This window comes from Ornithorhynchus anatinus, chromosome 9, assembly GCF_004115215.2.
Source record: "Ornithorhynchus anatinus isolate Pmale09 chromosome 9, mOrnAna1.pri.v4, whole genome shotgun sequence".
Classification (NCBI taxonomy): domain Eukaryota; kingdom Metazoa; phylum Chordata; class Mammalia; order Monotremata; family Ornithorhynchidae; genus Ornithorhynchus; species Ornithorhynchus anatinus.
Genome location: NC_041736.1, coordinates 61,504,983 through 61,531,014, shown reverse-complemented (window position 1 = coordinate 61,531,014; position 26,032 = coordinate 61,504,983). Strand labels below are relative to the sequence as shown.

Below are 26,032 nucleotides of genomic sequence, written 5' to 3'. Positions count from 1 at the left end.
CACGTGGGGCTCACAGTCTTAATCCCCATTTTACAGATGAGGTAACTGAGGCACCGAGAAGTTAAGTGACTTGCCCAAAGTCACACAGTTGACAAGTGGCCGAGCCGGGATTCGAACCCATGACCTCTGACTCCAAAGCCCGTGCTCTTTCCACTGAGCCACGCTGCTTCTAGCTCGGTCAACTCACAGGTGACCATACCTGATCCCACACTCATCACAATGGCCCAGTATGACCTGGGGATCACAGCTCTGAACTACACCCCAGAATCCATTCCACCCCAACGATCACCCCCAGTCCAAACTTTCATTATGCCCACTTGCATCAGCCTCTCTGCTAACTTCTCTGCCTCCAGCCTCTCCATTCTCCAAACCACGCTCCACTCTGCTGCTGGAATCATTTCCTTAGAGTGGTGTTCTGTGTGCGTTTCCCCAGTCCTCCAGAATGTCCAGTTGAGGCCCATCTCTCTGTATTAAGCAGAAACTCCTGACCACCGGCTTCGTTGCTCTCCATCAACTTTTCCCTTCACTCACAATTCCTCAGCTCTGTAACTTCCCTTCTCTGTTCCTCCCACGCTCCCCTCCCAAGGGAATCCCGCACGTGCCTGCTCCTCTCCCATCTGGAAAACCTCCTCCTCCGGGAAGACTTCCTGATGCAATCAATCGATGGTATTTATTGAGCGCTTACTATGTGCAGAGCACTGTACTAAGTACCTAGTGCTAAATACTGTACTAATATGCAGCCTCCCTCCCTCCACCCCCAACTTCTTGGTCTGTTACCCCATCAGTGAGCTCAGCATTTAAGGATTGATCTGTTCATTGATTTGCTATTTATTATGTACCCCTCTGTGTCTTCTGAGGATATCTGCCGTCTTCCTCTTGTCCGCCGTGCATGCGTCAGTTTATGTCTGCAGTCTCCCCGGTTAGACTGTGAGCTCTCAAGGGCAGGGAACACATTCTGGTTTGTTCACAAGTATGGAGTACCGCGCTCGGAGGAGACAGTTCTGATTCAGGGGCATAAACGGCAGAGGTATCTAGCTGGCTTTTGCCTGTGAACACCCAGATCCAAATAAGACCCCAAAGTGGATTATTGGCCCAATGTGGACGTGTCTTCCTCCCCAACTTCAGCTTACAGAAATTGCTCAACTTTATCTCGACTTCTCAATCGCTCCTCTGGGCCCGCAACTTCTGACGTGGTGGGTGGAGGTGGATTGGGGAGAGTGGGGGTGGGCAGATCTCCCAAGATGTTGCCGTTCAGGGGATTTGCTCCCTCCTCCCCTTACTCCGCGACCCCTGGAAGTCTAACCTCTGTTTCTGGTGCCACGGCTTCAGACCTCTTTGTCTCGCAGGGGGCTGGGCAGAGGACAGGGGCGGAGTGGTCCGCATTGCCTGCACACCGATGCCGCTCACGATGTCCATTGCTCAGGGGCCAGGGCCGAACCTAGTCACCCAGGCCTCGGTCAGTGCGGCCGTCTGTTAGGCCCAAGGACAGCTTCAAGGTCGGGGAGGCAGCAAGATGGGGTGAGGGTCGGCCCCCGTGGTCAGTGCGGGAACCTCACACCACCACCCCAAACACCTCTCCCCTAGGTCCACCCTGCTCCAGCACCCCACCTGCCCCGATCGCCAGTTCCAGCTCCAGGAAGGCTGGGATCTGGGGATGCGGGGGACGGAAAGGGCGAGAGGCCGAGTCCAGGCCTCGGAGTGGGGAAGGGGATGGAGACGGGATCCCGGCGATGGGGAGGGTGGGGTCCGAAGGTGGGGAGGCCCAGTGGCCCCGGAGGAGACCCCCAAGAAGACCCCTGAGCAGCGTCTGGGCCTGGCGCAGGAAGGTGGGGCTGGAGAAGCAGTCGAGCAGAGGGTCCAGTGCCCTGTTGAGGTAAGCAAAGGCCAGCGAGGCGTCGAAGAGCTGCGTGGTGACCTGCTGGGTGGCGTAGGAGGCGGGGGGCGGTCACGGTGCAGCCCACAGGGACCAGTGGCTCCCAGAACTCCAGCAGGAAGCATGCCCTGTGCCAACGGGCGGCGGCCGCGTCCCCACTCCAGAGCGTGTAGCTCAGGCACGAGGAGGTGTCAAAAAGGGCCGGCCTCTCGGCCAGCAGCAAGTGACCGTTGAGCAGCGCGATGGCCGCCCACAGGGCCAGCGACCGGCGGGTGGCGGCAGGCCCCAGGCCGCCCAGGGCCGCACGATCTTGAAGTAGCGGTGTACGGCCACAGCCGTCAGGAAGACGATGCTGGCCATGCCGTTGGCGGACAGCAGGTACAGGTTGGCACGACAGAAGGCGTCGCTGAACCACCAGGACTCGCCCCGCCGGTAGTAGTAATAATAATAATAATAGTAATGATATCTGTTAAGCGCTTACTATTTGCCAATCTAAGCACTGAGGTAGATACATGGTCATCAGGTTGTCCCACGTGGGGGGTCACATTTCACAGATGAGGTAACTGAGGCACAGAGAAGGGACTGGCCCAAAGTCACACAGCTGACAGTGGTGGAGTCGGGATTAGAACCCACGACCTCTGACTCCCAAGCCCGGGCTCTTTCCACTAAGCCACGCTGCTTCTCCGCTCCCCCACCCCGGACCCTTCACTCGACCCCAACGTTGCCTGGGCGCTTCTGGAGGGCAATAGAGAAGCAGCGTGGCTCAGTGGAAAGAGCATGGGCTTTGGAGTCAGGGCTCATGAGTTCGAATCCCAGCTCTGCCACTTGTCGGCTGTGTGACTGTGGGCAAGTCACTTAACTTCTCTGTGCCTCAGTTCCCTCATCTGTAAAATGGGGATTAAGACTGTGAGCCCCACGTGGGACAACCTGATTCCCCTACGTCTACCCCAGCGCTTAGAACAGTGCTCGGCACATAGTAAGCGCTTAACAAATACCAACATTATTATTATTAATACTGGGTGCTGCCCGGTGCTAGTGGGTTGGGTGCTACTGGTGCCCGGTTGGGCCGAAGTAGGGGAGACCCGAGCCCCGTCGTCAAGTAGCAGGTCCCGGTCTAACGGGCGAGGCACAAGGCCGACAGGCTTCTCCACTGCCAACAGCCCCTCGTGGGGTCCGAGGCCCCCCGCGCCAGGATGGAGGTTCCCACTCGCACTCCCGCGGATGGGCCCCCGCGCACGGCGTCCCTCGTGGGAACCTCCTGCCGCCCCCAAAGCAAGCCTTCTAACGTGGCCAAAGAGATTTCAAATCCACAAATCGCCTTTGATTCCTTTTATTCAGGCGCCCCGAGGAAGGGGCGGAAATCTGTCGTCCGCGCGGGGGGTCCCCGGCTTCGGCCCCGGGGTCTCAGGGCGGGGGGCGGTCAGGGGTAGGGTCTCTTGCGAGCGGGGTCCTGAGCCACGGACAGCGCGATGCAACCTTCGGCTCGAGCCCAGTCAAACCTGTGCGGGGGGAGGGGAGGACAGCCAACTGGAGGCCACGCCCCACCCTGACTCCCACGGAAATCAGGCTGCCGGCTGAGAAATCAGGCGGCACCTCAAAGAGATTTGGGAATTGGATGCCCCGTCCACCCGAAGACGTACGAACTTTCCTCACAAACAGGGCTCTTCTGGGACGGGGTGCCCCGGAGGTGGATGGTGAGTCGTGGCGGGGAGAAGTCTACCCACTACCCACTTCCTTCCTGCCTCTAGCCTGCAACGCCCTCCTTCCTCAAATCTGACAGACCATTACTATCCTCCCCTTTCAAAGCCTTAGAACCCACCTTAGAACCCCTTAGCCTTGAAAGCACATCTCTTCCAGGAGGCCTTCCCAGACTCAGCCCCATCTTTTTTCATCTCCCTTTCCCTTCTGCATCTACCTTGACTTTTTCCCTTTGTTCTTCCTCCCTCCCAGCCCCACAGCACTTATGTACATAGCTGTCATTTTATTTATTTGTACTGGTGTCTGTCTCCCCCTAGGTACTCAGAATGTAAATTCATTGTGGGCAAGGAATGTGTCGGTTCGATTAGACTGTAAACCCGTCAAACGGCAGGGACTGTCTCTATCTGTTGCCGACTTGTTCATTCCAAGCGCTTAGTACAGTGCTCTGCACATAGTAAGCGCTCAATAAATACTATTGAATGAATAATCTCCCAAGACTTAGTACAGTGCTCTGCACACAATAAGCATTCAATAAATACAAATGAATGTTAAAAGAATGCCAGGGCAGGGCTTGAGTTTAGAAGGTGAAGTAGGGTTGGGGGCGGGGGGGGGGGGGGGGCGGAGGAGATGTGGGGGAGGGGTGGCTCCATCACGACTGTGGGATACTCACAGGGTCTGCGCTGGCACCAAGAGACTCTCCTGGGGACTCAACTTCAGGGTCTTCCCATCCACGGTCACTGTGGACTCGCCCTCCTGAGGGGAAGGAGCAGAGGTCAGCGCCCCGGCCCTGGCAGCCTCCAGCCACGAGTTTGGCACCATCCGGCTGGCTCCCAGCTGATATCTGGGCAGCCGTGAGCTCCTTTCTTCCCCCTGGGCCTTGCCCCTCACTCCCAGGAGACCCTACCCACCAGCTGCCAGATCCAGATGTCCACATTCAGCTTTCTGCCTTTACTCTGTCCCCGGCCATGGACTTCTGCCTGCGGAAACAGAGCCAGAGTCACGTTTAGGTCCCAAGAGACCCGAGTCAGACAAGTACTGTAACTCCCAGTTTATATTCTAGCTGTTATGATATTTAAAATTTCGCAGTAATAATAATAATAATCGTGCTTACTTGGTACCAAGCACTGTTCTAAGCACTGGAATAGATACAAGGTAATCAGGTTGGACTCAGTTCCTGACTCGCAGGGGGCTCACAGTCTTAATCCCTATTTTAAAGATGAGGTATGTTGGGGTTACATTATGTTTATATCGAGGGGGCGGTTGGTATTTGTTAAGTGCTTACTATGTGTCAGGCACTGTACTAAGCACTGGGGTGAATATAATTTATTGCCATTGTCCTTGTCTGTCCGTCTCCCCCGATTAGACTGTAAGCCCGTCAAACGGCAGGGACCGTCTCTATCTGTTGCCGACTTGTTCATTCCAAGCGCTTAGTACAGTGCTCTGCACGTAGTAAGCGCTCAATAAATACTATTGAATGAATGAATGAATGAACGAATGAATGAATATAAACAAATTGGTTTGGACACAATTCTTTGTCCCAGGTTGGGCTCTCAGTCTCAATCCCCATTTTCAAATGAGGTAACTGAGGCGAGAAGTGAAATGACTTGCCCAAGGTCACACAGCAGACATGTGGTGGAACCAGGCCTGTGGTTCTTACTCTCAGGCCTGTGCTCTCATAAACCATGCTGCTTCTCCACACAGTACCATAACCCCCATCCTATGCACACCCAGTACTGTAATTCCAGGTCTGTACTCTCTCAGTACCATAACTCCCAAACTATACATACCAATACTGTAATTCCTGGCCTAGATTGCCCATTTGCACACCCCAACCTTCAAACACTCTGCAACAATCAATCAGTCAGTGATATTTATTGAATGTTTACTGTATGAAGAGCATGGTACTAAGTGCTTAGGAGAGGACAATACAACAGAGTTAGTAGACTGCGTTCTCGGCCCAGGAGGAGTTTACAGTCTAGCGGGCAAGATGTTTCTGGCCCAAGGGCTTGCAGCCACAGCTGCTCTTCCTGCCTGTGGGCTCCGAGTTCCATGCGGGCCCTGTCCCCAGCCCGCAGGCTCTCAGACTTGTTTGGAGCCTTGGCTGGACGTGAACTGACCCTGTCTGTATGTCACTGCTGCTCTGTCCAGCCAGGACTGGAAACTGAGGATGCCAGTGGGTGCTGGCTCCTGGCCAGTGTGTGCTCCAAACCCCTGGGAGCCACACTGAACTGGCCAGCTCGAAGGTCCTTGTTACACCAAACAACCCCACCACTGTTTTGGGGCAGGGGGCTGGACCAAATGACTTCCCAAGGTCCCAAGTGTGATTGCCATGTGGTGAGGGGAAGATGGAAAGTTTAGAAAATTGAGAATTTCTTAGATTCGGCCTCTGAGTCGTCTCCTTCCTCCCACCAACACCCACATTGACACCCCGGCGCAGGCCCTTCCCAGGGGACAGAAGCCATGCTGAGCCTGGGGCTGGTTCTGCCCGGTGGTACCATTTACCTCTGTCTCAAAGGTGTTTCCAAACAGGTTGCAGGTCTGCCCCTGCTTGAGGGCTCCACGGTGGGCGTCAAGCCAGGACTGGAAAGAGAACGGGGCCATCACCGCCCGGGGGTTCAGCGGGAACGGGGTGTCTCTGCAAGGCTCTTCTGACACAGACACAGACACACACACACACACATGTGAACAGTCCTCCTCAGTACTGCTCTCTCCTGGTAAGGAGACAGGATGGACACAGTCCTGCTCGTAGACGGACAGACCCCCCACCCAATGCCCCCGGTGGGATTTCTAGCCCACTAGGTAATTCCTGGTCCCTGGGGAGCTGCCTGCTGCACTAAAGGAGGATGAGAGCAGTGTGGCCTAGTGGGAAGAGGAAGGAATTGGGAGTCAGAGGACGTGGGTTCTAATCCCAGCTCCAACACGTGTCTTCTGTGTGACCTTGGGCAAATCAGTTCACTTGGAAGAAGGAGGAGAAGAAGAGGAAGAAGAATAGAGAGGAGGAGGAGAAGCGGAAGAAGAAGAAGGAAGAAGAAACTCCCTCTGTCCTTCCGACCTGCCTTTTCTCCCTTCACCATCTCCTCCCACCCATTGCTGAGCACTGCCCATCTCATGGTCACACAGCACCCTAGCGACAGAGACAGGACTGGAACCCGGGCATCCTGCCACCCAGCCTACAGGTCAGAAACCCCCTGCTGCCACCCTAGAAGGCCGCGGTGGCCCAGGAAACTGAGTACCTGGCATCCCCACGCCCCCTCCTGACCCTGAATCCACCGCAGCGAGCTCGGGGCCCGCCTCCTCCCTCCTTCTCTACCGGGGCCATCCATGAGGTGCGGCTGGGATGGGCTGGACTGGGCTGAGCTGTGCTGTCTGCCCTCTGACCCAGGGGAAATACCGAATTACCTGGGTCGGGTTTGCCGGTGCGGTGCTGTTTGGAGTTGAGGAAACTGGAAAGAGAAAGGAGGCCCGTTGGGAAGAGGGATCACCTGGTGTCCGCCGAGAGGAGAGCCAGGGTAAAAAGCGAGGGCCGAGGGGGGTAGACACGAGTGAGGGCCACAGGGGCCTTACCCGAGGGCGGAGCCCCGTGCGGGAGCCGGGAACAGCTCAGAGCGCTTGGGTCCGCCAGGCCCCGCCTCAGGGGGGCATCCGGGGGTGGGGGAGACTTTTGAGGAGGGATGGGGGGATCTTACGCCTGAATGATCGGGATCAGCTGCTTCCCCAAGTCCTCGCAGTGAAACCACTTCTCGTACAGCACATCCGTGGACTCGCCCACGTAGTACCTGGGAAGTATTTGCACCTCATACGGCGTCCTGCTCCCCACCTATGCTTTTAAGCCCCAGCTGCCCCCGCACGCCCACACTCCCAGCTACACCACCCTGACATGATTATCCTGGTACCACAGCACTTAATTATTATTATGGTATTTGTTAAGCGCTTATTATGTGCCAGGCACTGTAATAAATGCTGGGGTGGATATTAGCAAATTGGGTTGGACATAGTCCCCTGTCCCACGTGGGGCTCCCAGTCTCAATCCCCATTTTACAGAGGAAGGAAAAGAAGCCCAGAGAAGTGAAGTGATTTACCTAAGGTCACACAGCAGACAAGTGGAGGATATGAGATTAGAACCCATGACTTTCTGCCTCCCAGACCCGTGCTCTATCCACTACGCCACTTCTCATTTGGCACATCACCACCACATCATCATCAAGTGTTTACTCTTACCCAGCCGGGTTCCGCAGTCCCCGCCCCAATGCCCCCAGCTTGGAGCTCTGCTGACGCCGAGAAGCTGTGCCCGTCCGGTTGGCATGGGAGCCAGAAGTAACCTGGCCTCATGGCTGAGGAAGCCGAGAGCCAATGTCAGACTGTGCCCTGCGCCAGCCCTACCGGGGCAGCTCTAATCTCTGGGGCCGCAAGGCCCAACGATAGGGATTTGTGGCCACGGACGGTGCCGCTTTGGAATGCTCCTGACCACCACACACATGTACGATTCCCAGCTGGGTTCAGGCCTTTCCACCTGCCCCACGTGAGGCTGTTGTCACCACAGCCCAGAACAAGGCTCATACGGGCCTGGGCGATGCCAAACAACGCCGTTTGTCCACACAGCGGGAAACGCTGCTTCTCCAGTAAGTCCAAAGGGCATGGTCTGATCAATGGAGAGTGTCCTGGCTGAAGCTCTGGGGGAGAGTCAGGCGTGAGGAAAGGTCCGTGCTGGGTCACTGGGGGAGAGTCAGGGTTGTGGAATGGCCCCTGCTGGGTCACCGGAGGAGAGTCAGGGATGGAGAGGGAGAGTCAGAGCTGTGGAATGGTCCGTGCTGGGTCACTGGGAGAGAGTCAGAGGTAGAAGGGGAGGCAGGGTCCCGTACATAAATAATACCTCCCAAAGTCCTGGTCCCCTGTTGGAGATAGAGCCCTGGCCCCAGCGGGCGTCTCTCAGCGTGTCTATTCACAATGTCTCTGTGAATGTGTCTGTCAGGGTGGTGGTAGTGATGGTGGGGGTTGTGGTGGTGGTGATGGTAATGGTGGTGAAGTGCTGCTGCCAGTGCCCGTGGCACTGTCTCCCTGCATCTCTGTGTCTCTCTCCCTCCATTTCTCCTCTAGAGGCTCTGATTCTGCTCGCTGCCCTGGAAGTTTTCCTTTACCCAAAAACCCAGATTAGTTGCTCCTGCCGCGGACGATCTTTTTTAATGCCCTTAAACATTTCTTTCCTCACGGCCCTAAGCACTGGGGAGAGTATGTTACAGTGCTCTGCACACAGTAAGTGCTCGATAAATACTATTGGATGCATGAATGGAGTTAGTGGTCCCTATCTTGCCCAAAAGAAATTTGCAGTCTAGAATGGGCGACGAAGATTAAAATAAATTGCATAAAGGGGAAATGGCAGAGTGTAAGGATATGTGCAAAATAATAATAATAATTATGGTATTTATTAAGCGCTTACTACTTGCCACTGTTCTAAGCACTGGGGTAGGTACAAGGTAATCAGGCTGTCCCACGAGGGGCTCACAGTCTCAATCTCCATTTTACAGATGAAGTAACTGAAGCACAGAAAAGTAAAGTGACTTGCCCAAGATCACACAGCAGGCAAGTGACAGAGTGCTGAAGGGCGGGGGGTGGGATAAGGAACAAGTGCTTCAGCAGTACAGATCCGAGGGCAATGCAGAGGAGAGGGAGTGGAGGGGAAATGAGGAGTTAGGGAAGGCTTCTTGGAGGAGATGTGATTTAGGGTTGGGAGAGTAGTGGACTGTCGAATATCAATCTGTCAACAGTATTTCTTGAGCACTTTTCTGTGTGCAGCCCCTGCACTAAACGCTTGGGAGAACACAATTTAACAGAGCTAGTTGACTGGTAGACATGAAAGGGGAGGGAGTTACAAGCCAGAGGGAGGCCTTGGGCAAGGGCTTGCCAGCGGGGTAGATGAGATGGAGATACAGTGAATAATTGCTATTAGAGGAATGGAGCGTGAGGGCTCCTATTACAGTAGATCAGTGAGGTATAAGTAGGAAGGGGTGAATTTAATGGATTATGTTTAATGTGGAGGTGGATGGGCAACCACTGGGGGTTCTTCAGGAGTGGGGAAACATGGAAAGAACTTTTTTTTAGAAAAATGATCCAGGCAGCAGAGTGAAGTATGGATTGCAGAGGGGAGAGACAGGAGGCTGGGAGGTCACCAAGGAAATTGAAACAGTAATCAAGTTGGGATAGGATAAGTGCTTGGATCAGCGTGGTAGCATGTTGGATGGAGAGTGAAGGTGGATTCTAGAGACCTCTCCCCTTCCTACCTTACTTCCTTGATCTCATACTCCAATCCAGTCCACACACTTCACTCCTTAATGCCAACCTACTTACTGTACCTCCATCTCATCTTTCTGGCTGCTGACCCCTTGTCCACCTTCTCCCTCTGGCCTGGAACTCCCTCCCACCTCATATCTGATTGGCCACCACTCTCCCCACCTTCAAAGGCTTCTCAAAGTCACATCTCCTCCAAGCAGCCTTCCCTGATTAAGCTGTCACTTCCTTGTCTAAGCTCTCCCTTCTGGGTCACTTTTACACTAGGCACTTGGGTCTGTACCCCTTAAAAGCTTTGATATTTACCCCACTCCCAGGCCCACAGCACTTATGTACATAACTATTTGTAATTTATTTTAATGTCTGTCTCCCTGCCTAGTCTGTTATCTCTTTGAAGGCAGGGAACCTGTCTACCTACCCTAGACGGTAAGCTCGTTGCGAGCAGGGAATGTGTCATTATATTGTTGTTGTACTCTCCCAAGCGCTTAGTAAAGTACCCTGCATGCTTTAAGCGTTTTATAATTACGATTGATTGATACCTACTCTATTTCATTGTACTCTTTCTCCCACCCAAGCGTTCATACATCATCCTATCGGCAGAGACAGGACCAGAACCCCGGCACCCTGACCCAGTACACAAATCAGAATCCCTTTGCTCCACCCTGCTCAATAAATACCATTGATTGATTGCAATGGATTTGGCCAGCCCAGCTCAGTGCTGCCCAGGCCCTGAGTTACCTTCCTATCCCCCTCAGCCCTGGTCTATCCTGGCTTTCCTTTAGCACCCAGTCTCTGCCAGCCTTTTTGGGGGATACCCTGTGGCCAGAGGGCATCCTTGGCATTCAGCCCCACCCAGGTCCCCCCTCCACATTCCAGCCAGCCCCCCTCAGGGTCAAATCAGCCCCACCTGCCCAGGTTGGGGCTGGTTTGGTGGTTTTCCCTCTTACCTCCCCCACCCCATCACAATGCCCTCCTCTCTGCCACTGCCCCAGATGCAAATCTGTTCTGATGGAGAGAGCTGATTATCCCGCGTCACTGGGTGAGGGCACTGGAAGTCACCCCGTCCACCACCCTGACTCCACATGGGATTCGGGCTGATGGGATGTGCCCCCAGGTAGGGTTTCCCAGGGAGGAAGGGGCTGGAAGTCTCCCAGGCAGTCTAGCCCCAGTCCCTCCTGCTGCAGCTTTCCTCTCCTCAGAGGCGGCTGGAGAGCAACAGGACCTAAAGCCCTCGGCCCCGGGGGCGGGGAGGGGTCCGGCTGATCCCTGCTCACCTGAGCCCGTCGGTCTCAGTGCTCAGCCTCTGTCGCTCGACGACGAGCCCCACAGTGCGGGCGAACCTTTGCGGGGAGTGCGGGATCCGTGCCGGGAGCAGCAGCATCTGGCCGGAGGAAGGGACTCCTGCCCCGTCCGGTCTTGCCCCCCACCACAGAGCCCTGCCTGCCCCCATCGGGCCCTGCCCGCCCCGCCGATGATGCCCATTGTCCATCCCCGGTGCACCGGCCTCACCTCCCCTTCCCGGATCCGAATATCCCGATGATGGCCATCCTCCACCACTCGGAGCACCATGTCGCCCTCCAGCTGGAAGAAAACCTGGAGCCAGGGAAGGAGTCGGCCATGGAGGAGGTGGGAAGGAAAGGGTCGCGGGGCGGAGGGGCGGGTGGGGGAGAAGAAGAGAGGAAAGGCTATTTATTGAGCGCCTATTGAACGCAGGGCACTGGGATAAGTGTTTGGTCAGTACAACAGAAGCCCGGGATGGCTGCCCATAGGGAGCTTACGCTCTAACGGGGGAGACTGTAAGCCCGTGATTAGACTGTAAGCCCGTCAAACGGCAGGGACTGTCTCTATCTGTTGCCGACTTGTTCATCCCAAGCGCTTAGTACAGTGCTCTGCACATAATAAGCGCTCAATAAATACTATTGAATGAATGAATGAGTGGAGGCAGGGTGGTGGACGGGGTGACTTCCAGTATGTAGACATGCACAAGAGCGGCAGATGACCATAAATAAGTGCAAGAGATTGATAACGACTTGGGATTTTGGTGATTAATCAAGGAAGCCATCTGGGAGGAGGTAGAGTTTTAGGAGGACTTTGCAGGAAGAGAGGACTGAGGTCTTGTAGATGTGGGGTGTTGGGGGAGGAGTTTCAAGCCTCAGAGACCATGTAAGCAAGGGGTTGGCGAATTCCAGGAGGTGGCTTTGAGAAGAGCGAAGACCGCCAGCGTGAGTGGAGTGAGAGGAGAGAACTAGCGCAAAGAGCTGGCCACAGTTTTTGCTTGATGCCCAGAGAGATGGGCAGCAGTCGGAAGTTTTGGGGAGAGGGGAGACGTGTGCTGAGCGATGTTTCAGAAGGGTAACCAGGGCAGCAGCCTGAAGGCCGGACCGAAGCGGGTGGAGGCAGGGAGACCAGCCAGGAGGCCGAGACCAGAGACCAACCGTGTTCTGAGGAAAAGTGGGCAGCAGGGGAAGCCTGCAGGGAGAGGATGCGGGGTGAGGGAGGAAGCTGAGAACATCACAGGTTCAGGGATAAAGCTCGGGCAGGGTCTGGAGTTGGGGGGCGAGGGAAGGCAGCCAGAGAAGCTGCGTGGCTCAGTGGAAAAAGCACGGATTTAGGAGTCAGAGGGCATGGGTTCTAATCCCGGCTCCGCCACCTGTCAGCTGAGTGACTTTGGGCAAGTCACTTAATTTCTCGGTGCCTCAGTTACCTCCTCTGTAAAATGGAGATTAGGACTGTGAGCCTCACGTGGGGCAACCTGATTACCCTGTATCTCCCCCAGCGCTTAGAACAGTGCTCGGCACATAGTAAGCGCTTAACAAATACCCACATTATTATTATTATTATCCGGCCCAAACTGGCGAGGCCTGGCCCGGGGGTCGGTCTATTACCCCCTGCGGGCTCCGGGGGCGTCGAGCCGTCCGAGCAGAGACGGGCCTGCGGCGCCACCTGGAGCTAATCGATCTGCAGACCTTCGAGCTCGGGAGAACCGCCCGGTACGGCTCTGTGAGCGGCTTCGGCTCAAGTTTCTGGAATTTATTGAGCGCTTACCGTGTGCAGAGCACTGAGTGCTTGGGTGCTGACAGACTAGAGAGGGAGACACGCATTACAGAAAGGGGAAATGGCAGAGTGGGAGGACCTGGGCTCTAATCCAACTGTAACTCTCCCCCAGGGACCCAGCACGGGCCATCCAACACCCCAGACTCTTCCCTCTCTAATAATAATAATTGTGATACTCATTCATTCTGTAATATTTATTGGGCGCTTACTATGTGCAGAGCACTGTACTAAGCGCATGGAATGTACAATTCGGCAACAGATAGAGACAATCCCTGCCCATGACGGGCTCACAGTCTAATCGGCGGAGACAGACAACAGAGCAAAACAGAACAAAACAAAAACAGGACAACATTATCAAGATAAATAGAATCAAGGGGATGTACACCTCATTAACAAAATAAATAGGGTAATAAATAATATATACAAATGAGCACAGTGCTGAGGGGAGGGGAAGAGGGAGGAGCAGAGGGTGACGGGGGGGGGGAGAGGGAAAGGAGGTTCGTTAAGCGCTTACTAATTGCCAGGCATTGTACTAAGCGCTGGGTTGGATATAAGCAAATTGGGTTGGACACAGCCCCTGTCCCGCATGGGACTCATAGTCTTAATCCCCATTTTACAGATAAAGCAACTGAGGCACAGAGAAGTGAAGTGACTGGCCTAAGGCCACAAAGCAGACAAGTGGGGGAACCGGTATTAAAGTTTGTGACCTCCTAATTCCCAGGCCCGTGCTCCATCCACTACGCCATGCTGCTTCTCACTATAGTATTTGTATAGCGCTTAATAATAATGATGGTGTTTGTTACTATGTGCCAAGCCCTGTTCTGAGCACCGAATAATCAGGTTGTCCCACATGGGGCTCCATTTTATAGATGAGGTAACTGAGAAGTGAAGCGACTTGCCCAGGGTCACCCAGCAGACAAGTGGTGGAGCCGGGCTTAGAACCCACATCCTCTGACTCCCCAGCCTGATTCAGCAGCGTGGCTCAGTGGAAAGAGCCCGGGCTTTGGAGTCAGAGGTCATGAGTTCGAATCCCTGCTCTGCCACTTGTCAGCCGAGTGACTGTGGGCGAGTCACTTAACTTCTCTGTGCCTCAGTTACCTCATCTGTAAAATGGGGATTAAGACTGTGAGCCCCACGTGGGACAACCTGATTCCCCTGTGTCTACCCCAGCGCTTAGAACAGTGCTCGGCACATAGTAAGCGCTTAACAGATACCAACATTATTATCCCTGACTCTCCCCCAGTGAAGCAGCACGGACCGTCCAGCAACTGTGACTCCCCTCCCGGTGCCTGATTCTCCCTTGGCCTCCTTTCGCCCCCTCCCCTCCGGCCGGCCCCTGCCTCCTCGCTGACCCTCCCCCTCCCCCCCGGCCCCGGGGCTGTGGACTTTTGAGCTTTGGCCGCTCGGTGAAGCGGTTGGGAGCTGTTTGCTGATGCTGCGATAGCGCTCAGAAGCACAGATCGATGGGACCGTCGGGTCCGTCCCTCCCGTACTTCGCGAGCCCCGGCTTGGGAGTCAGTCATGGGTTCTAATCCCAGCTCTTCCACTTATCTGCTGGGTGACCTTGGGCAAATCACTTCACTTCTCTGTGCCTCAGTTACCTCGTCTGTAAAAGGGGGATTGAGACCGTGAGCCCCAAGTGGGACAGGGACTCTGTCCAATCTAATTTGCTTATATCCACTCCAGAGCTTAGTAGAGTGCCTGGCACATAGTACGCGTTAAACAAATACCATGATTGTTGTTATTATCGCTAAACGAGGCTCTCGCAGGGCCCGGTGGAGTGGAGGCGGAGGGCGGGAGAGGAGCGGGAGGGGAGTGGTGCGGGAGGGGCGCGGTGCGGGAAGGGAGCCAGCGGGGGCTGGATTTCGACTCTTAGACAGAACCCGCCAGGGCCGTGGCCCAGCGACGCCCCCTGGACCAGAAGAGCCCGTGGGCGCGGGGGGCACGGGGAAAGGACTCCAGGGGTCCTCCTGTTATTCTGCTGTCATGGCCAGCAAAAGAGTAACCACCCCGAGGGCAGTGGAGGTTGAGGCAGGGGCACCCGAGGTTTAATCCCAGCTCTGCCACTTGTCAGCTGTGTGACTGTGGGCAAGTCACTTAACTTCTCTGTGCCTCAGTTACCTCATCTGTAAAATGGGGATTAACCGTGAGCCTCACGTGGGACCACCTGATTACCCTGTATCTACCCCAGCGCTGAGAACAGTGCTCTGCACATAGTAAGCGCTAAACAAATACCAAAATTATTATTATTATTATTATTATTTCCCCCGACTCCATACCCAGGTAACTCAGTTAACCCCTCCCCGGGCCTGGGATGCGACCGGAATTTGTTCCCGTCTAACCCCGATCCGTCCTACTACAGTGTAAGCCCTCGGGGGCTGAGGGAAGGGAGGGGAGATACAGACCTCTTCACCCTCTTCAATGTGGAAATCCTCCCGCTGGTTAGGACCTCCGACAAACATGACGTTGAGCTGCGTTTGGTGCCTACGAGGGCAAGGGGAGCGGTTGAGGAAGGAGGAGGGGGAAGATGGGGTCTCGGGGCTTCCAGTCCTGGATCCTCAGACCCTCAAAGACCCCACCCACATGGGTAGAGGTAGGTCATCCCCTCTCCATTCCTGACTCTCCCCCAGTGACCCAGCAAGGACCACCCAATGCCCCTGACTCTCCTCTCTCCATCCCTGACTCTCCTCAGTGACCCAGCAGGGACCACTGGACACCCCTGAATCTCCCCCTGTAATTCAGAACGGACCGTTCAATATCCCTGACTCTCCCCTCTCCATCTCTGACTCTCCCCCCAGTGATCCAGCATGGACCACCCAAAACCCCTGACTCCCCTCCTCTGTCCATCCCTGCCTCTCCCCCAGTGCCCCAGCCTGGACGCTCACTCATAAATCTGCCCAATCCCGCTGGGGCGCGCTGGGGTTCCCTGCTGCCCGGTGGATTTCCCCCGCTCCGCTGGCGAAAGATAAGGTTCCCGCTCTTGGTTCTGAATCTGCCTTTACTTTCATTCATTCATTCAATAGTATTTATAGAGCATTTACGCCGGCTTCAGTGAGGATCGTCGCTCTGGGAGTGGGATTTAGGGAGCAGTAACTCCGGATTCGCCCTGCCCACTCCCTTCCTGCTGCTGCGAACCCCAACCCCGCTCCAGCCCCCCCAAGGCCTGCCACTGTCCAGCCGGCAGACCCTCCAGTCTGTCCTCGGCCAGAACCTGCCCCGTCTCCCCAACAGTCCCATCCCCCTGACCGTCCCGCTCCCCTTAACGCCCCATCCTCCTGACCATCCCGTCCCCCGACCGTCCCGTCCTCCTTGACCATCCCGTCCTCCTGGACCAACCCGTCCTCCTTGACCATCCCGTCCCCCTGACCGTCCCGGTTGTCCCGTCCAGCCCCTTCGGCAGCTCGGCCCCTTCTCTTTAGCTAAGGTCCCTCCCGGACCCGAGCAGAGCGGCTGATCCACGCTGCCCCGTGAAGACGAGATTGCGTCCCCAAGTCGGGTGCGGGGCGCGGGCTCTGGGATGCGGGGGATGGAGCCCGGTGTGCGGGGCGTGGGATGCGGGGCCCGGGGCCCGGGATGCGGGGGGCGGACTTGCGGTGGCGCAGCGGGGCCTGGAGGGGCCAGGGGATGGAGGTGGCCGAGGCGGGGCTATCCTGCGGTCGTCGTCCACAGGTGCGGGCAGGGCTGGCCCCGCGGACAGGGCCTGGGCTCCGAGTCCGGACCCCTGACTTTTCCACTAGCCTCGGGCCCTGGCGCGCTGACCCTGGCCCAACCCTGGGCCTCGATGTGCCCTTCTGTTTAATGGGGAGAACCTTCCCCCCTTCCTTCCCCCCTCTCCAAGGCCGGAGCTGGGCGGGGTGGGCGTTTTGGAGGCAAGAAGCGGGTGGGGAAGGTGAGTTCGTGCTCCTGGTGCCTGGAACTAGAGCAGAAGCCCCGGTTGCCAGAGAGTCAGGAGAGCCCCCCGCCCCCTGAGTCCTCTCTCCCCTACCCCGAACCGGCCCGGCCCTGATCCTGACTCTCCCCGAGAACGGCCAGGCCCCTGCAGCCGAGCTGCCCCTTGGCCACGGGGGGCTGGGGGTGGGGTGCTCTCCACCATCTCGTCCATCCCCCGGCCTCCGGACGGGGCAGTCCCAGCCAGTGGCGATCCAGGTCCCACGGCCTCCCTCGACCGCCCATTCTCGGGGCTCGTCTCTATAAAAATTAATTGCCGCAAGCCCCCAGAGCCCCTGCCAACGCCCCCTCTCGCCCCTTCACCTCAGCCGAAGTTGCCAGTCGACCTAGGGGGGCGTCGGGGGACAACCCATCCGAGGCTTCCTGCGCCTCTGGGCACCTCCCCACCTTCGGTGGGCGGAAGGTGAGGGGCAGGAAACCCAAGAGGAACCGAGAGTGCAGCGAGCCAGAGCAACCCTTCCCTCAGCAGGGATCGGGCTGCGGGGAATTAGTTTGGGGGCCCGGGGACGGAGGTTGGGTTGGGGGCCGGGCACGGGGCTTTGGAGTTGGGGTGCCCGGTGAGAGGGATTTGGGGTAGCCCGGGCACAGGAGCTGGAGTTGGGGGGCCCGGCTTTGGGGGTCTTGGGAGCCGGAGACGGTGGGTGGGGAGTGGAGGGGAGGAGTTGGGGTTCTTCGTGCCGTTGGGGTTGGGGATCCCCGGGTGAGGGGACATGGGACATGTTTGGAGTTGGGGTGCGGGGAGCAGCCTTACATGAGCTTGTTACCCACCGGGGGCAGGAAGGCCGCCCGGTTCTCCTCCACCCAGGTTCGCACGTTTACCGGCTCCATGGTCCGCAGCTCCCGGACTCCCCGGCTCCCCGGGAGGCTGGAGGGGGCAGGTCGGAGGGGCGGACCAAGGGGGGGGCGGAGCTTCCCCCTCCCCCTGGGTGACCTTCTGTCCCTGCCGGCCTCCCCACTTTCATCGGCCGTCTCTGATCCGAGGGCACCGAGTCCGGACCCAGCCTCAATCACTCCCCACATTCCGAGTGACCTCCTACCCAGCCAGAGGCGGCTGAGGCAGTCCGGGATTTCCCCGGGGGGGAGGAAGCTCTTGTCTGAAGCCTTGCGGGGGGCACAGGACCGGAGAGGGGTGGGGGGCTGAGGTGGCCTCAGTTTGAATATCTGGAACGTGGGCCCCTACCGGGCTGTTGGGCGGCAGGAGGTCGGCGAGGGACCGCCAGACCCAGTTGGGCTACTCTTCGCAGGCGCCCAGAGGGCCGGGGTCGTGGGACCGATGACACGGAAAATTCTGTGCCCCCTTTTGCTCGGCCCGGCTAATTCGGCAAAATGGGGCCAAATTGCTCCCTTCGTGTCCCGTGTCCCGGGCCTCGACCCTCCGCTCGGAGCCTTGATCGGTTCCCGCCAGGAGGGCAGGAAGGGAGAGGTCGGGGACGAGAAAGTGCGGAGGCCCGGGTGGGAGGAGGAAGTGCGGTGGATCGGGACGGACCAGGAGAGGCCCGGCCTCCGCTTCCCTTTTTCTCGGAACTTCTGGAGCCGATCCAGGCTGCGGGAGTGGGAGGACTGGGAAACTCTGCCTGTCGGGGCTCCGGATCTAGCAACCCCGCAGGCTAGGCCCAGAGCCTCTTTGGCCCCCAGCCCCGGATAAGACTCCGCCTAAAGCTGGAGCAGGCTGGGGTAATGATAATAATAATAAGAAGTGGTATTTATGAAGCACCTACTACGTTCCAGGCACTGCACTAAACCCTGGGGTGGATACAAGCAAATCGGGTTGGACACAGACCCTGTCCCACTTGGGGCTCAGTCTTAGGCCCCATTTTACAGATGAGGTAAGTGAGGTACGGAGAAGTGAAGTGACCTGCCCGAGGCCACACAACAGACAAGTGGCAGAGCAGGGACTAAGACCCGCATCCTCCGACTCCCAGGCCCGTGCTCTATCGACGACACCATGCTGCATATTTCTAGGTGGAGGAGCGGATCGGGGTTGTCCGGGTCTCGCCCCAATCTTAGTGGAAAGAGCCTGGCCTTTGGAGTCAGAGGTCATGGGTTCGAATCCCGACTCTGCTACTTGTCAGCTGTGTGACTGTGGGCAAGTCACTTAATAATAATAATAATAATGTTGGTATTTGTTAAGCGCTTACTATGTGCAGAGCACTGTTCTAAGCGCTGGGGGAGACACAGGGGAATCAGGTTGTCCCACGTAGGGCTCACAGTCTTCATCCCCATTTTACAGATGAGGTAACTGAGGCACAGAGAAGTGAAGTGACTTGCCCACAGTCACACAGCTGACAAGTGGCAGAGCTGGGATTCGAACTCATGACCTCTGACTCCAAAGCCCGTGCTCTTTCCACTGAGCCACGCACTTCACTGTGCCTCACTTACCTCATCTATAAAATGGGGATTAACTGTGAGCCTCATGTGGAACAACCTGATTACCCTGTATCTACCCCAGTGCTTAGAACAGTGCTCTGAACATAGTAAGCGCTTAACAAATACCAACATTATTATTTGGACTCGCACACCGTCAGGGGCCGAAGGAGAAAGGGGCGTGGGGAAGGGGGCGGGAAGGGGGTCGGGTTTCAGGGAGCGAGGAGAACACAGCCCGGAGCCGGTCCTGGCACCCGGGAGCGGGAAGGCGGGGTCTCTCAAGGCCAGACCCCAGCTCTGTCACCAGCGGGGACCGGGGAAGCGTCCAGTCTTTGCCATTAAACTGGGAGCTACTCCAAGGTGGGTGTGGGCTCTCCCTAGCGCCCAGCCCAATCAATCAATCAATCAAGGAAGCAAGAAATCGTATTTGTTGAGCAATTCCTGTGTGCAGAGCACTGTACTAAGCACTTAAGAGAGTACAATTATTATTATTTAGGCTATTTGTTAAGCGCTTAACTATGTGTCGGGCACTGTAATAATAATATTGGTATTTGTTAAGTGCTTACTATGTGCAGAGCACCGTTCTAAGCGCTGGGGTAGATACAGGGTCATCAGGTTGTCCCACGTGAGGCTCATAGTCTTCATCCCCATTTTACAGATGAGGTAACTGAGGCCCAGAGAAGTGAAGTGATTTGCCCACAGACACACAGCTAAGTGGCAGAGCAGGGATTCGAACCCATGACCTCCGAGTCCGAAGCCCAGACTCTTTCCACTGAGCAATGCTGCTTCTTAAGACTGTGAGCCCCACTTGGGACAACCTGATCACCTTGTATCCCCCCAGTGCTTAGAACAGTGCCCTGCACATAGTAAACGCTTAACAAGTACCACCATTGGCTCTGCCACTTGTCAGCTGTGTGACTGAGGGCAAGTCACTTCACTTCTCTGTGCCTCACTTCCCTCATCTGTAAAATGGGGATTAACTGTGACCCTCACGTGGGACAACCTGATTCCCCTGTATCTCCCCCAGCGCTTAGAACAGTGCCCTGCACATAGTAAGCGCTTAACAAATACCAACATTATTAACATTATTATTATTATTACAATCTGGGGGGCGGGGGCGGAACAGGTGCAGAGAAATGACTTGGTTAAGGCCACACAGAAAGCTTCCTGTGTGCAGAGCACTGTACAGAGCGTTTGGGACACTACAACACAATAAAAAGTGACATTCCCTGCCCACAACGAGCTCACAATCTAGAGGGGGGGAGACAGGTACAGAGAAGTGACTTGGTTAAGGTCACACAGAAAGCAAGTGGCTGCTGGTCCTCGGGCTCCGGAGCCTGCGGGGAGCTTTTATCCACGGCGCGAGAGTTTCTTCATAAAAGCCTGACGGTAAAGGCCAAATAACTCGATTTAGAGTAGCATATTTTGGACACCTAATCACTAATTCTCTGGAGAAGACATTAATGCTAGGAAAAGTCCAGGGTAAACTTGGAAGAGGCAGGCCAGCAGCTAGATGGAGAGAGATGGTTAACTTTAACTGTTGGAGTTCCTCAAGGGTCAGTTCTTGGCCCTCTTCTGTTCTCCATTTACACTCACTCCCTCGGTGAACTCATCCGCTCTCACGGCTTTGACTACCATCTCTACGCAGATGACACGCAGATCTACATCTCCGCCCCTGTCCTCTCCCCCTCCCTTCAGGCTCGCATCTCCTCCTGCCTCCGGGACGTCTCCACCTGGATGTCGGCCCGCCACCTAAAACTCAACGTGAGCAAGACTGAGCTCCTCATCTTCCCTCCCAAACCCGGTCCGCTCCCAGACTTCTCTATCACCGTGGATGGCACGACCATCCTTCCCGTCCCGCAGGCCCGCAATCTCGGTGTCATCCTTGACTCGTCCCTCTCGTTCACCCCAGACATCCTATCCGTTACCAAGACCTGCCGGTTTCACCTCTACAATATCGCCAAGATCCGCCCTTTCCTCTCCACCCAAACGGCTACCTTACTATTACGGGCTCTCGTTATATCCCGGCTAGACTACTGTGTCAGCCTTCTCTCTGACCTCCCTTCCTCCTCTCTCGCCCCGCTCCGGTCTCTTCTTCACTCCGCTGCCCGGCTCATCTTCCTGCAGAGACGATCTGGGCATGTCACTCCCCTTCTTAAACAACTCCAGTGGTTGCCTATCGACCTCCGCTCCAAACAAAAACTCCTCACTCTAGGCTTCGAGGCTCTCCATCACCTTGCCCCTTCCTACCTCTCCTCCCTTCTCTCTTTCTACCGCCCACCCCGCACGCTCCGCTCCTCCGCCGCCCACCTCCTCACCGTCCCTCGGTCTCGCCTATCCCGCCGTCGACCCCTGGGTCACGTCCTCCCGCGGTCCCGGAACGCCCTCCCTCCTCACCTCCGCCAAACTGATTCTCTTTCCCTCTTCAAAACCTTACTTAAAAATCACCTCCTCCAAGAGGCGTACCCAGACTGAGCTCCTCTTCCCCCTCTACTCCCTCTGCCATCCCCCCTTTACCTCTCCGCAGCTAAAGCCTCATTTTCCCCTTTTCCCTCTGCTCCTCCACCTCTCCCTTCCCATCCCCACAGCACTGTACTTGTCCGCTCAACTGTATATATTTTCGTTACCCTATTTATTTTGTTAATGAATTGTACATCGCCTCGATTCTATTTAGTTGCCATTGTTTTTACGAGATGTTCTTCCCCTTGACGCTGTTTAGTGCCATTGTTCTTGTCTGTCCGTCTCCCCCGATTAGACTGTAAGCCCGTCAAACGGCAGGGACTGTCTCTATCTGTTGCCGACTTGTTCATCCCAAGCGCTTAGTACAGTGCTCTGCACATAGTAAGCGCTCAATAAATACTATTGAATATTGAATATACTATTGAATATAGATGGTACCAACGATAACGGAGGAACCGTTAGAAAGGTTGAGGCTTATGGCAGAGGACAGGACGTTCTGGAGAAAGTATATGCTTGGAGTCTCTATGAATCGGAAACGACTGGATGATACTTAATAAGAGAAGCAGCGTGGCTTAGTGGGAAAAGACCGGGTTTGGGAGTCAGAGGTCGTGGGTTCTATTCCCAGCTCTGCCACTTAGCTGTGTGACCTTGAGCAAGTCACTTAACTTCTCTGTGTCTCAGTTCCCTCATCTGTAAAACGGGGATGAAGACTGTGAGCCCCACGTGGGACAACCTGATGACCTTGTATCTACCCCAGCGATTAGAACAGTGCTTGGCACATAGTAAGCACTTAACAAATACCATCATTATTATTCTTCTCTGTGCCTGTTCCCTCGTCTGTAAAATGGGGATGAAGACTGTGAGCCCCACGTGGGACAACTTCATGACCTTGTATCTACTCCAGCGCTTAGAAAAGTGCTTGGAACATAGTATGGGTTTAACAAATACCATCATTATTATTCTTCTCTGTGCCTGTTCCCTCATCTGTCAAATGGGGATGAAGACTGTGAGCCCCACGTGGGACAACCTGATGATCTTGTATCTATCCCAGCACTTAGAAAAGTGCTTGGAACATAGTATGGGCTTAACAAATACCATCATTATTGTTCTTCTCTGTGCCTGTTCCCTCTTCTGTCAAATGGGGATGAAGACTGTGAGCCCCACGTGGGACAACCTGATGACCTTGTATCTACCCCAGCGCTTAGAAAAGTGCTTGGCACATAGTAAGGGCGAAACAAATACCAACATTATTAAAGCAGCGTGGCTCAGTGGAAAGAGCCCGGGCTTGGGAGTCAGAAGTCATGGGTTCTAATCCCGGCTCCACCACTTGTCAGCTGTGTGACTTAGAGGAAGTCACTTCACTTCTCTGAGCCTCAGTTCCCTCTTCTGTCAAATGGGGATGAAGACTGGGAGCCCCACGTGGGACCACCTGATCGCCTTGTATCGCCCCAGCGCTTAGATCAGTGTTTTGCACATAGTAAATGCCATTTTTATTATTATTATTATTATTAATAAAGGCTGATGCCCCACGGAGAGGGCGGCCTGCAGGTCTCCGCCTTAGTGCGCGTGCGCCAGCAGCCGTTAGCCCCGCCTCCCTCACGTCCCCGGCGTGATGGCGTCATCGAGGCCCCGCCCCGCCCCCACCCGGCCGTTGTTGGCCCGCCGTTCTGAGGGGGCTCGAGGCGGGTCAGGCCGCGCGCTCACCCGCCCGCGCGCCCGCCCTCGGAGCCCGCGCGCGCGGTCGCGGGGAGGGGGGCGCGCGCGCGCGCCGCAGCGGTCCGCAGCCCCGCCCCCTCCCTGTCCCCCGAGCGTGCGCGGAGCTGATAGCACCATCGCGGGCGGAGGGAGCCGGAGCTCCAGTGGCGCAATCGGTTAGCGCGCGGTACTTATAGAGCGGTGCGAGCGAGCGATGCCGAGGTTGTGAGTTCGAGCCTCACCTGGAGCACATCTCCATTTTGTGCGCGCCCTCCCCCCACCCCGCCGGGGCCCTCCGCCTCCACCCGGGACACCGAGAAACTACTCATTTAGTCTTCTTTTGGGGCTTTTTTTAATTTTAAAGCCAGAAATTTCCCGCTTCCCCCCCCCGGGCCGGGGCTAGCCATCTTCTCCATATTCCTAATTGATTGATTGCTTTACATCGAGGTCCGACTTTCCCCCTCTGGACTGTGGGCTCGTTGTGGGCGGTGCCAAGCGCTCGGCGCGGTGCTCTGCACATAGTCAGCGCTCATTGTGGCTCAGTGGGAAGAGCAGGGGTTGAGGAGGCAAGGGGGCGTGGGTTCTAATCCCGCTTCAGCCACCTGTCAGCTGTGTGACTGGGGGCCAGTCGCTTAACTTCTCTGGGCCTCAGTGACCTCATCTGGAAAATGGGGATGAAGGCTGTGAGCCCCACGTGGGATGACCCGATGACCCTGGATCTCCCCCAGCGCTTAGCACAGGGCTCTGCCCATAGTAAGCGCTTAACAAAAACCACCATTATCATTATTAACTTCTCTGGGCCTCAGTGACCTCATCTGGAAAATGGGGATGAAGACTGTGAGCCTCACGTGGGACGACCTGATGACCCTGGATCTCCCCCAGCGCTTAGAACAGTGCTTTGCACAGAGTAAGCGCTTAACAAAAACCACCATTATCATTAACTTCTCTGGGCCTCAGTGACCTCATCTGGAAAATGGGGATGAAGGCTGTGAGCCCCACGTGGGACGACCCGATGACCCTGGATCTCCCCCAGCGCTTAGAACAGGGCTCTGCCCATAATAAGCGCTTAACAGATACCACCATTATCATTAACTTCTCTGGGCCTCAGTGACCTCATCTGTAAAATGGGGATTAAGTCTGTGAGCCACATGACGGACAGGGTCTGCATGCAACATGATTTGCTTGTGTCCGCCCCAGCCAGGCCCTAGTAGTGTCTGGCACATAGTGTGCACTTAAATGTCATAATTACAGCTATTATTATTAATAATAATAACTGCTATTGATTGGTTGATTGTCTGAAGACCCTTATCCCACATTGCCTGGGGTGGGACTTGGAAAAGACAAAGCAGCTCTGCATGGGGTCTCTGGGGAGGCCCAAAACGTAGGCCAGGTTTCAGATCTGGGAGAAGGAGTCAGCTCATCCATCCCCCTGTCTTTCAGTGTTTTTAATAGTATTTGTAAGAGCATGGTACTAAGCCCTGCGGTATGCATGGCTAATCAGGTTGGGCACAGTCCATGTCCCAAAGAAGGCTCACGGTCTTACTCCCCAGTTTCCAGATGAGGGAACGGAGGCACGGAAAAGTGAAGTGACTTGCTCAAGGCCACAGAGCAGACATGTGACTGATGTTGAATTAGAACCCAGGCCATTTCATTCATTCAGTAGTATTTATTGAGCACTTACTATGTGCAGAGCACTGGACTAAGCGCTTGGAATGGACAGTTCGGCAACAGATAGAGACAAACCCTGACCAATGACGGGCTCACAGACTAATCGGGGAGACAGACAAAAACAATAGCAATAAATAGAATCAATAGAATCTAATCGGGGAGACAGACGGACAAAAACAAGACAACATAATCACGACAAAGAGAATCAAGGGGATGTACACCTCATTAACAAAATAAATAGGGTAATAAAAATATATACAAATGAGCACAGTGCTGAGGGGATGGGGGAGAAGCAGAGGGAAAGGGGACTTAGCTGGGGGGGGATGGGGGAGGGAGCAGAGGGAAAAGGGAAAGCTCAGTCTGGGAAGGCCTCTCAGAGGAGGTGAGCTCTCAGTAGGCCCTCTGGGTATCAGGTCCGTGCTGTTCCCCCTAAGCACAGAGGAAGCGCTCAGTACGTACTGAGTAGTGTGGCTCAGTGGAAAGAGTCTGGGCTTCGGAGTCAGAGGTCATAGGTTCGACTCCCAGCTCTGCCACTTGTCAGCTGTGTGGCCGTGGGCAAGTCACTTCACTTCTCTGTGCCTCAGTGACCTCATCTGTAAAATGGGGATTAAGTCTGGGAGCCACATGACGGACAGGGTCTGCGTCCAACACGATTTGCTTGTATCCGCCCCAGCCAGGGCCTAGTAGTGTCTGGCACATAGTGTGCACTTAAATATCATAATTACAGCTATTATTAATAATCATAACAATACTATTGATTGGTTATCTGAAGACCCTTATCCCACATTACCTGGGGTGGGGAGCTGAGCTAGTCAGACACAAGGCAGGACTCCCCTCCCCTAATTGTGGCTCGAGGTGGGACTTGGAAAAGACAAAGCAGCTCTGCATGGGGTCTCTGGGGAGGCCCAAAACGTAGGCCGGGTTTCAGATCTGGGAGAAGGAGTCAGCTCATCCATCCCCCCGTCTTTCAGTGTTTTTAATAGTATTTGT

General features: G+C 55.5%; 1 protein-coding gene and 1 non-coding gene across 4 annotated transcripts; one reads left to right on the top strand and one right to left on the bottom strand.

Moving 5' to 3' along the window:
• Positions 1–3,187: 3,187 nt before the first annotated feature.
• HAAO (3-hydroxyanthranilate 3,4-dioxygenase) lies at positions 3,188–17,724 on the bottom strand. 3 transcript variants are annotated; one of them, XM_029072610.2, is made up of 10 exons: positions 17,607–17,724; positions 15,313–15,391; positions 11,363–11,446; positions 11,128–11,234; positions 7,258–7,347; positions 6,971–7,014; positions 6,074–6,216; positions 4,480–4,548; positions 4,242–4,324; positions 3,188–3,372 (listed from the first exon to the last, which is right to left on the bottom strand). In XM_029072610.2, exons 1-10 carry the CDS (start codon positions 17,681–17,683, stop codon positions 3,294–3,296), a joined length of 855 nt encoding a protein of 284 aa, XP_028928443.1. In that variant the 5' UTR covers positions 17,684–17,724; the 3' UTR covers positions 3,188–3,293. The 3 variants fall into 3 exon arrangements, with proteins under 3 accessions (XP_028928443.1, XP_028928442.1, XP_028928444.1); XM_029072609.2 differs by having other exon boundaries at positions 6,074–6,219; positions 17,607–17,722; XM_029072611.1 differs by having other exon boundaries at positions 6,074–6,219; positions 17,624–17,710.
• Positions 17,725–23,532: 5,808 nt separating this feature from the next.
• On the top strand, positions 23,533–23,624 carry TRNAI-UAU. The gene is given in 2 exon segments: positions 23,533–23,570; positions 23,589–23,624. It is a non-coding gene; the product is annotated as a tRNA-Ile (tRNA).
• The last annotated feature ends 2,408 nt before the right edge of the window (positions 23,625–26,032 follow it).